Source organism: Melanotaenia boesemani, chromosome 7, assembly GCF_017639745.1.
Source record: "Melanotaenia boesemani isolate fMelBoe1 chromosome 7, fMelBoe1.pri, whole genome shotgun sequence".
Classification (NCBI taxonomy): domain Eukaryota; kingdom Metazoa; phylum Chordata; class Actinopteri; order Atheriniformes; family Melanotaeniidae; genus Melanotaenia; species Melanotaenia boesemani.
This window is the reverse complement of record NC_055688.1, coordinates 9,330,845-9,342,527: the sequence shown is the minus strand read 5'-3', so window position 1 is coordinate 9,342,527 and position 11,683 is coordinate 9,330,845. Positions and strand designations below refer to the sequence as shown.

Below are 11,683 nucleotides of genomic sequence, written 5' to 3'. Positions count from 1 at the left end.
CTCCATCAGTCCAGGAGAGACAAGAATGGAGAAACATTTTGTCATCCTGCAATGTCCCAACCAGCAGTGGTCAGGGTTCACAAACGTTAAATCTCCGTCCTTCAAACGCCACTATGGACATGCCAGTATCTTAATGAAATGTCACGATCAACGGCAATGTTTAATTTAATTTTAAATAGGTCGTTGTCTGTCTTTCTGTCTTGATTACCTTACTTACATACTTGATATAGAGTGAATGGTGGATAACATTATAAAAACGATTTAGGATAGACTTAACTTGCTTGATACACATTTATTGATCAGAGTGAATGGTGGATAATATTTCTTGCAATAAAAACGATTTAGGAAACGATCTGTGGACTTTGACTGTTTGAAACAAAATGTTGCATCATCCTCTGGACAGACACAAGCTGTAGGAGCTGTACCCGCCCTCTGAAATGATACTTTGTGTCATGAAACATAACATTAAGCAATCATCTCCTTTCTCTCCTCTGATCAGGTCTAATACAGGTCTGTGTCAGAGCCGGTTACCTTGGCAACGCATCACAACGAAATAGTCCACTCAGCCGCTTCTTGTGAAAAGCGATTTTAACGGTAAAAAAACATTATTGCTTTAATAATTTATTTAATATTTTTTTTCTTTCGTAAGTGACCATGGTATAAGCGGGATAATGCCTGACGGGGTGTCCATTATCATAAATTAATAACCTTACGTATATTCCAGCCGTAATGCTCCGTTCATACTGCAGCTCAATTCAAGTTCCGATTCCGATTTACTGACAGTCTGAACGGCGCAAATCCGACCCAGGCTACTTTCATCTGTGGTCCTAGATTGGATACTTATCCGATCTGTGTGGAAGCAAACTCAGTCTGAATGGTCATGTCGCATTTCATCCATCACTGAAGTCAGACAAACATCACAATTACGCTGTTTCATATTTACTAATGCTGTAAATTTTGTAAATTCTAATTGAAAACGACGACAACCAAACACAATCATTTTAAATATATGAACGAATTACGCAAAGTAACGCAATGAAGGGAGGGATGGGAGTGTATTTACAATTGCAATGTGTTAATGTGTGGGTCGGGTCACATTTTATATCCTACATCGTCGGGTCCAGATCTCAGAAGATATCTGCAGACTGAGTTTGGTAATCATCCTAATTGGGGTGGGTGGCTGTGGGTTGGTATAATTGGACCCCTGAAGGAGTCTGCACAGATAAACTCGACTGCATTGCTTGTACATGCCTCTGTACCAAAGTAGGAACCACTGCTCCACTAAAGAACATGGTTGATATTAGTGCTCATTTTTTCTGTCTCCTTTTGGCATTCATTAATTTGGCATAATTTTTTTATCAGTTCAGTGTGCAAGTTCTTCCAAACTGATAGACGTGAAGCATCTATCTACAACCGTAAATACTACGAATTATGTGATGTCGGGTCATCCTAGCTCTTGCGTCACTTCAAGGCCACATACTGTTTATACTTCAGCATGGTGACTTTATCATTGAAATGGATAAAGATCTAAATAATACTGAAAATTCTGTATTGATTTGTGGTGCCTAAAGGTCCGAATACTTTAGATGTGAAGAGAACATTACTGATGCAGAGCTCATGTTGGTACGAACACAATGACTTGCGTTTCATGCCTATGTTCAGGGTTTGAATTATGGGGGAGCTAAGGGGAGCTCAGCTCCCCTTAAAGGCACAGGAGCTCCCCTAAAGATATCCAGCTGAGACTTTGAGGGGGAGCCTTAATAATAGTTCACTTTCAGGTTACATTTATGTTTTCAAAAGTGTTCCTGATGTGTCTTGAAAAGAATAGCATTAATTAATTAATTAATTAATTAATTAATTAATTAATTAATTCAATTAAGTTAATTAAATCCTTCAAATGTGATCTGTCCCGTCTCCTTTAGCACAGTGGACAGCAGTGTTGTTTGTACAGTACTGTGAGCGTCCATACAAAAAACACTTCATATGCTTTCTTTTGTGGTTGTTAAAAAAACTTTCCATCCCTGTTTCTGATTAAACAAGCTGCATACAGTAGCAGCCAAGATTTTTTTTTATTTTTTTTTTTGTAGTAACCATATTTATGACTGCGCTACGTGCACTAATATCTATATATGCACGTGCATATGATGTGCAAAGTTACGGTGGACGCCCGACAAAGGCTCCCCCAGAAGCTCCAGTATACAGCAATCCAAGCCCTGCTTATATTCTACATTTTTTTGGGAGACTAAGTTAAATTATTTTGGAAGTTGCACATGGGCAAAGATAAAGAAAAAGTCAAGATATGCCGACACAAGTGAAACAAAAATAATAAATTCTCAGAAAATGATCTCACTGACCAGAAACAACTGATTCCAAATCAATTATGCCAACATTTAGCGAGAAGTATGTCTGTTAGCACAGTAAATTAAGTAAAGCATTTTCCTTAATTGCTCCAGTCACAGTCATTTCTAGACATTAATTCATACAACCTGCAGCAATACATCCTTATAAATTTGTTTTTTTTACAAAAAAAGAAAAAGAAAAAAAGGCATTTCCCAATGTTCCTTATAATGCGCAACATTTGGAAACTGCCTCATCATTGCATGAGTAACTGTTAAACACAAAAAGATGGCCAGGGAAGAAAAGAAGAAGAGAAAAAATTAAACAGAAAAAAAAAGAAAAAGGAAAGTACCTTTCTTGTGAGTAGCTTCATTTTTGGAGCCTTTGGGGTCTAATAAAAAAAAGATCAGAATTAAACACAGCATATACTAACAACACGTTACCAACTAAACGTTGTTTGTCCTCATTAAGGAAAACAACCGCTTAAGTCTATCAAGGAGTCAACAAGACAGCAAGGCTCGATCATCTAAGGTGTCGCTCTGCTGCCAACACTCAGCGAGGGTGAGTGTGTGGCAGAGGGGGAGACTCTGGAGGGGCAGGGAGGAGGTGGGCAACATACTGTGAAGGCAATAGCAGGAAGGAGGGATGCACGAGTCTGTAGACTACTGCCATACTGCAGCGGGCAGGAGAGGAGAGGCGATGCACTGAGATGAAGAGGAGGGGGTTGCAATGCAGTTCTGTCAAGAGGAGCTTAAATAAAACTAGCAAAATGCACTACAGGAGATGCAAGAGGCCAGAGAAAGAAAGAGGCGGACGAGGAGGAGGGCAGGGAAGGTGCAAAGACTACATGTCAAACTGGCTTCATTTTGAGTTTTGCCTCATTTGGCCTTCAAAAACAAATCACACTTCTTTTCTTTCTTTTACTATTATTAGGCAACAGGTTGGTGGAGAGTAACTCTTAAATGAAATGAACCAGTCTAGTAACAAAATACTCAAAATGGATTCTTTGTCCTTTTCAATACTTTTGCTCCAGCTACAGAAATGGAGCTGTAACCCCAAAGGAATAGATAAATGATAATGAAATCGTACTTCTTCTCTTTAAATGGGTGTTAATAATTTGAAGACATTTGGTAAAAATGGAGCCCATCAGAATGAACCCCAGGACGTAAATCTTCAACCTCTCGCCAACGGGCCACATCATTTCAGTCACAGCAGAGAGAGCAGAGAGAGAGAGAACTTTTAGTCTGTAGAGAGGCTGATTTATAATGGACAAATGCCAACCTGCTAATGTCAAGGAACTGGAAGTTAAAGCCGAACGATTCATTGTTCGACAGTGACAAGGCCTTTTTCCTCTTGCTCGCTCCGGGAAACCAACGCATTGAACCTGATGTGTTACAGAAGATTAGTGGCTTATTGGATTTGTCTTGAAAGTTAAAGCAAGTACAAGAAGACCAAAGTTGTTAGAATAAATGACTAGGGATATTCCACATGTTCTTTCTGAATAACTTTTTATTAATAATTACTGTATCCCTATTTTATTAATATTTTCATTTTGTATCAATACTAGTGGATTATTGATCTTTTAATCTGTTTATGTATGTAGACTGATGTGTTGTTACACCCCTACAGAATACTAATAAACTTAATATTTCATTTTTTAACTCATACAAACCCTTATTAACAGTCCAGAAAAAAATATTTTCAGCAACTTTATTGGGCCACATAACTTAGAAAATAAGAACAAATCTAAAAATTCAGTGCAGCAACACACTCCAAAAAAGTGTTGGGACAAAAGCAAAGAAAGGCAGTAGGTTATGGATTACACAGTAAACAGCATTCTGGAAGATTTTAAAATCAAATTAGACTCAAGACTCAACGCTATTAATCCCTAAAGGGCAAATAATCAGTCAAGAAACAAACAAATAATGGTCTATGTCAGCTCCAGCAGTCCAAACAGACAGAAAAATATGACCAGAATATGTAAAAATAAATAAATAAGTAAATAAATAAAAATAAGTGACATCTAAACCCATCACACACATGGACTCAGGAAGACCTTGGAGTAACATTTTCACTCAACACAGCCCAACGCTGCATCCAGAACCAGGAACTGGATTACACAAGGACTAAATCATAAACTAACACTGAGTTCTCTGGACACCTGCTCATCTCAGATGGACAGAAAGAAGGTGGACGTGTGTTCTGTGGTCAGATGAATCCACATTTTAGATTGTTTGGAAAACACTGGAATCTGCCTCTACCATGTCTGTGCCAGTGTGTGTGTTGTATGTGGGGGAGAACGTCATGTGATAAGGTATCGTTGATGCAGAGGTGGATGTTGGAATTTTGAAGAAAAGACATGCGACCATCGAGGAGTCTTCTCTTAGGAGAACATGTTTATTTCAGCAGGGTGATGTCAAATCTCGGTTTGCACAATGTGCTTGTGTGTGTTCGACTGTCATGCTTGCAGTCCACATCTGTCTCCAACTAAAAATATATGTACACACTCAGAAAATAAAGTACTGAATTGTACCTTTAGGGTTACAAAGAATTGTCACTGGCGTGTTACCATTAAAGGTACTGCTGTTGTACCCTCAACAGTGGATACTTGTTAGTACCCATGCAGTATCTCTGGGGCTTGTACCCTGATTTAAAAATATAAAATGTCTGCCCTAGACTGCAACGAAGTCCAGACTGTACCCTAGGGGACAGAAATGTCCTAGTCCAGTATCCCTTTTTTCCAACAGTGTATTATCATGAAAAAAAAATAATCAAACAACAATACCTATGGATTGTTGAGCAGCTGAAATATTTTCAACAAGTATGGACACAGATTCCATGCGTTGGGAATCGAATTCTCCACTCCCAAAGCGTTAAAAAATCTCATTGAAGGGGAAGCTGGTGGGACACAATAGTAATAAGAAATAATCTAAACTTTTTGTGTTGCTGCATCAAATTTTAAATAAATCTCTATTTAAATGCTTTTCTGAAAAGGATTTTAGACTCCATCCAAGATATGACCTGATTAATAAGACAGAGCCTTAAAAAGTCAATTATCTGCATATTTGACAGTAGTTATATTTTATTTCATGTAATTTTCAAACAAGGTAAGAAATGTCCTTACACAGCATTTGATATTTAACGAAGACAAACAGTTCTTTGACAGAGGCCAAAAAGATGCCCTCTCAATACATAAGGGGCAGTTTTCTTGTTTTTGTTGTGCAGATTTGTTGATTGATGTTCTATCTTGCCACCAACCTGCACTGAACGGACTGAACCAGACCCAACTTGGATTGCTGTACTTGACAACTGCCATTGTGAAAGATGGCAAACACAATGAGCAGAAGTTTGGGAGTGATATTGTAATCTGTCATTGTCAGCCTGTAAAAAAAAAAGGAAATTGCTTCTAAGACAGATGGAAAGTATTCATTGTGACCATGAACTGTTGTAGACAGGTGACTTAAACTCTATAATCTGGCTGAATCCATGAAAGGCATTTCTCCCTTCCTCCTGTGTAACACGACAATCTCTCGGTGTCAGAGCTAAGCCCAGGCTTAACCTGGTGCCGTAGTGGACTGTGGAACATCTGAGCACCTGATCCGGCCATTAAAACCAATGCTGCTCAAGAATCTCATAACACAGATTAATTGCTGGCACAATGCAGAGTCACTTCTCTTGGTTTTGAAAGGGAAATGAAAAGACAAAAAAACAAAAACAAAAAAACACCCGTCCTTTTGCGTTAGAAAACAAAGATGAATTCTGTCAGATGAAGAATTTTTTTGTCTTTTTTGTACTTATGGGCGGCTCCCGTCAGCCAGCGATTGTCCACACCTGCCACGTTAAGCCTGGCGACAACTCCTGCACAGCTTCATTCTTCCCGCGAGCCGACGTCAGTTTCAGACACCATTTGGCGGCTGAAGCTGTATGTCCTTTCTCCCAAAGCTGGTTCAATTTCTACAGATGTCGTCCTCGTCTTCATTCTTCTTCTGCTTTTTTGTTTTCTTACTGATCCTCTTCTTCTCTGGTGTGTTTCCTTCGATGGTCACATTTCAGTTATTCTGCTCAGCACTGCGCCCGCGATTTCAAGTAGTACTGCTCCATCTTTTACACTGAGCAACAGATAGCTAAGCTCCCTGGAAATGGACAAAATTATGCACCTAACCAACACAGAAGAAGGACAAAACTATCCACCCGTCTGCTTATCCGTCTTCTGTATCGAGCAGAAATGGGCCTTTACACTGATAAACCTTTTTTTTTCACCTTCATGCTGCTAATTAAAGGTGTGAAGGGATTCACAGGAGGCCTGAATGGCCTTTCATGAAGTAGGATTCCCTTCTTTAAAACTTATTAGACATGGACCAGTGGACTGAAGAGGGAGGAAGGCAGAGTGATGTAGCCATCAACTCTTCTTACACATCTCAGATTAGCTGTGCACAGCCTTGAGCTAAAGAGGCCCCATGAATCTGCTATCTTTAGATCAAGAAGAAACAATAATGATGGGAGGTATTTATAGCAAAATGGCTGAAGAGATATGAAGTTCATTCATTTCCACAACATGGCTGGTTTGATGGTGAGCTTGATCATTTTGTCTTCAAGTAATGAAAAGATTTAAACTGCTTCTTTCGCTGCAAAATCTATGCAAACATCCTTTCTGCTTCTTCCCCTCACGATCCCATCAGTCTCTCTTTCATTCATCATACATTTGGCTGCCTTTTTGCCATTATCCTCTTCAATATTCCTCTCTTCGTTGCCCTTGCTCGTCTGCCTCCTCCTAGACACTGAAGCGTGATCAATATTTTTGTCATAACTCAGGGGAGTGGCACTTCTCTGACGACATTAAAATTCCTCGCTTAGTGCATTACAGTTCCCGTCCAAATTTCCTAGCTCAGAAAGGATTACCTGGAATACTAAAACAGCCATGAGACCTTCCACAAGGGGATGATGTCCACTCACTCCAGTAGATTTTTGCATTTGGATCTTTTAAGAGAGTCACAATGTTAAAGCAGGAGGGTGAAGATATTACAGTTTGAATTTCAAAGCTGCAGCTGCAAGTATTGTTTGTAGCTGAGCAACCCTTAAGTCCACTGGGAACTGTGTTAGCATCAAAATTCTGGTGCTAAGCTAGTGGAAACATATTCTGTGTGTTTGCAGTGTGAAGCCCTGGACTGCACCTTTGCCATCTGCTATTCCCTCCAATCTCCTGCCGTAAGCAAATCACTCCAAGTCTGTTAGCCATTTGCAATGCTGCCTTCTCTTCCTTTCATTATTTCTTCCTCTCCCCTGCTCCCTCACTCATCCATTTTTCCCCCCTGCAGCCATTTCTCCAACCCACACTCATTACCTTATGCCCATTAATCCCATTAAGTAGCCATTAAACAAGTGCTGATAACACCAAATGAACGTCAAGCTCTGACAGCTAATAACTACCCCCCACCCCCACAAGACACATTCAGCCCTGGCAAGAGAGAAAGAGATGCAGGGAAAAACATGGAGGGAGTCATACAATGTAGTAAGTGAAGCTATGTGCAACAACAAGTGTTCCAGCTGTGAAGAAAGACAAAATTGTGGAGGAGGAAACCGAGGAGGAGGAGGAGGAAACCAAGGAGAAGGAGGGAAGAGGATAAACTATATGGCCTCACTGTATATTTACTTGCATCCACTTGTTCAGACAAGAACTGTGCTCAGCAGTAAAGTGACACAGCGCTGGATTTTCAGAGGGTTTTTTTCTTTTCACGCTGATCATCACAGGGATTTAAGAGTAGAGAGGAGGAGGGAGCTTTGCCAAACCATCCGAGGGAGCAGTGTGAAATAAAAGGATTGTAGCTGAGGGAGGAAACTCAAGCTAAGGCAACTACTGTGGCTGTTCAGAGTGGTGCTGCAGATGAAAACCTGCTGAAATAGTAAGAGCTTTAAGGATGGCAATGCATTTGGGGTATTTTCTGTCACTGATTCCTGCCTTGCAGAGGTGGGTATGTGCTCCATAGTGGCAGTCAGCTCTCTAGCAGCCCATTTCTGGTCAAGTTTAAGATCCCTAGCTTGGTCCTGGACATTGTCCTTGCTGCTGCTGTGCTGAGCTTGAGTGATGAGGAAGGACAAGGTTATGGCAAAGAGGGAGAGGGGAGTCGCAACTGTAGTGTGTGCCATTCATCAAGTGCGTGCACACACAATGGGAATCGCACAAACACAGACAACAACAAACACACCTTTCCGGCCCTGGTTCTCACTCCAACCCTCATATCTCTCACTCTCATACACACTCATTTATCTGTACAGCACCATGTGGCCATTCATTACACGGTGTAGCAGATCAGAAAGGCCTGGTGTTGCTGTTTGAGGGGCTGAACAACATCCTCCTGCTATATGAGCTCAACTGCTGCCAGCCCACCTGGTCAGCTGGGTCAATTTGTATCAGGAATAAGTGGAATGGGTAAACAAGACTTTAGTACAGAGAAAGCACAACGAATGAGTGAGGAGGAAGGAGGCTAAAGGAGAGGAAAGGTGAAATATGCATAGGAAGATTTCTGTATAATTGACCTTGTCTTTTGTCAAAAAAATTAAGGGAAAATTAAATTCCGGGGAGAGGCTGAACATGTAGGAAAGGATAATGACAATCAAGAAGACAAAAGCAAATGTAAGGAGAACACAGTGAATTAAAGAACAGAATAAACTTGAGCAAATTAAATTAAAAAGCAATGAGAACTGTGGGAGCAGGACAGGAATAATAAAGGATGAGTTAAATGAAGTTCATAGAAGTGAAATGGACAGTGGTAAAAAATACATGTTAGATAAGGAAAAAAGCTGAAAAAGTATTTGTTTAAGGAGCAGGAAAGGATTCAAAACATGAATGAGTCAGTTAATGAAGGATGGTGGTTAAAAATGGGGGAGGAAAATACTATTATAAGAATGAGAAAGCAAGGGAAGACAAGGATAGAAAGGATGAACTCATGGATTATAAATGGCTTGTCCTGAATGTGTCAGGAATGTTTCCTCTCCTTTCTCAGATGGAGGAACCTGCTAAATCAATCGGAAGCTTTTTGCTCACACAGAAGACCCCCGAGTCATGATCACTGTAATTTCCTCTCATGCTGGTTATTCATAGCTTTGGGCTAATCTCATCTCTTTCTTCTCACGTTTTCCTCCCCTGCCATTGTTCTAATATTGCTGTACAACACAATTAGCAGGGCAGGTGCTAATCTGATGAATGTGTAAACTGTGTGGGCGGAGATGATGAGCAATCACCTTTGATTCAAGGAAACAATTATGAATAAAATGATTGTAATGTTGCAGTTTTTAAGCATTTTAAATTTTGAACGTCCTCCATACTTACTTTTCTTGTTTTGTCATCCACAGTGATGATAAACTTACAGACACAGTTTTATGTAGACTTTATTTGTTCAGAGTCAGTAACCCTGCAAAGCAACGTGTGGGCATTTCTCAGTTAAGGTGGGAGTCTGGCAAACACTGGCCACAGAATCTGATTGGTTAAAATCTACCCAGCTCTTGATAACGTATTTCATGTTTCACACTCATCTACACATAAGTCAGAAATTGAGGGAATCTTACTTGTGCTTTCCACAGACTTCTAATTCTACTTTCTTATGTTAAAAGGAATAATTTTAATTTCTTATGTTAAAAGAAGCTGGCTCTTAGAGACAATTTTTTTAAACAAGCTGGCTCAAACAGCTGATTCTTTTTTGTTAATAAGATGAGATTCAGACAGGGAATGTAATGGTACGGGCCAAGTACACAGTGACAGATTGAGATGGGGAGCTGGATTTAAATACAAGTGCATCGAGAAAAAGTGAATTTAGTGCATCTAAAGTTACATTGTTTTTCCCAAAAACTACTATAACATTACATACTTTGGAACAGAATTTCCATCTGGTATGAAGTATTTTTCAATAAGATTTTGCCCTTTATTTGATTTGTTTGTTGTGGTTCTGCGTTCAGTTTTAACTTATTGATTTGATTAAATATTAGTAACAACTGTTATTATTATTATTATTTTAAATTAATGATAATAAGGCATGTATGAAAATACAAAAACTAAGAAAAAAAAAGTTTATTAAGATACAAATGTGGACAAGGCTGAGTCAGGTGTGTTGATAATGGGGAAACCTCTAAAACCTGTAGGACATCAGCCCTCAAGGGTGAGTATTGAGGATTCCTGATCTAGATGATCTGATATCAGGCCTCCGTGGCCTGTAACACTTACACTGGATCCTGCCTTTATCCAGGTCCATCTCAGTCATGTGACACAGCTGTTTATCGCAACTCAAGGCAAGTCTTGCCATAACAGCATCAGGCTGCATTAATCCAGATTTATCCATTAGGTTCCAGTTTGCTCATGTAAACAATGAGTCATCCTCACATTCCAGAGTAAGTTAGGAATATTTTACAGTTCTGTTCTTAGATTTTTGTACATGCTTCCCTTTTGTAATATTATTAGACAGCTAGACATAAATGTTCATTGCTATACAGATGATACTCAGCTATACATATCCATGAAGCCTGATAAAACCAGTCAGTTAGTCAGATTAAAAAGATGTCTTTAAGACCTGGATGACTGAATTTTCTTCCTCTACATTCAGACAGACTGAGAATATTGTTTTTGGACTTCAGCACCTCAGAAAGACACTGACTCACTGTGTAATTACTCTTGATGCCATTACCTTGGCTTCCATTACTAGAGTGAGGACGCTTAGAGTTCATTTTGACCAGGATCAGGACCTGTACTTTGACTCATATAAATAAAAGGCTTCTATGGCTGTCTTCTTTACCCTACAATGTGAGTGTGATGGAGAAAAACTAGTTCAGGCATTTGTTATTTCTAGATTAGACTTCTGCACTTAGTTATTATTGTTCTGTCCAAAAAATGTTCAAAGTGTGCATCTGATCCAAAATCCTGTAGCAAGGGTTGTGACAAGTACTGGCAGCAGATCATATTTCTAGCTTCTCTTTATAAGTTCCTTGTTAAATCTAAAATAGCATTTAGATTTTTATTCCTCACATATAAAGCCCTTAGTAACCAAACTCTATTGGATCCTAAAAATCTCATAGTTCCATTTTTTTATTTTCCAGCAGAGCACTTTGGCCTCAGTCTGCAGGTTTACTCCTAGAGTCTCTAAAGAGGAGGCAGAACTTTTAATGATTGAGCCTCTCTCTGTGGAACCAGCTCCCAGTTTAAGATTAGACTTCAAGCTTTTGCTTTTTGATAAAGCTTATACTGGTAGGACTGGCTTGGATGGTCCTGAGCCATCCTGTGGTTTTGCTACCATAAACTGAGACTGCCATGATTCACATGAGCACTTCTCTTCCCTTCTAGATGCCATTTTTTCTTCCTGTT

General features: G+C 39.5%; 1 protein-coding gene across 5 annotated transcripts in view; it reads right to left on the bottom strand.

Moving 5' to 3' along the window:
• The window catches only part of glra1 (glycine receptor, alpha 1), a 130,376-nt gene that overhangs the window by 85,394 nt on the left and 33,299 nt on the right, over nt 1-11,683 (bottom strand). For 3 of the 5 annotated variants that reach the window (XM_041989962.1, XM_041989964.1, XM_041989963.1), the window contains one exon: nt 2,690-2,728. The exons of the other annotated variants lie outside the window; for them this stretch is intronic. In XM_041989962.1, coding sequence (XP_041845896.1) covers nt 2,690-2,728 — 39 coding nt within the window. The remainder of the gene's footprint in view (nt 1-2,689; nt 2,729-11,683) is intronic. 5 annotated transcript variants of the gene reach the window in all.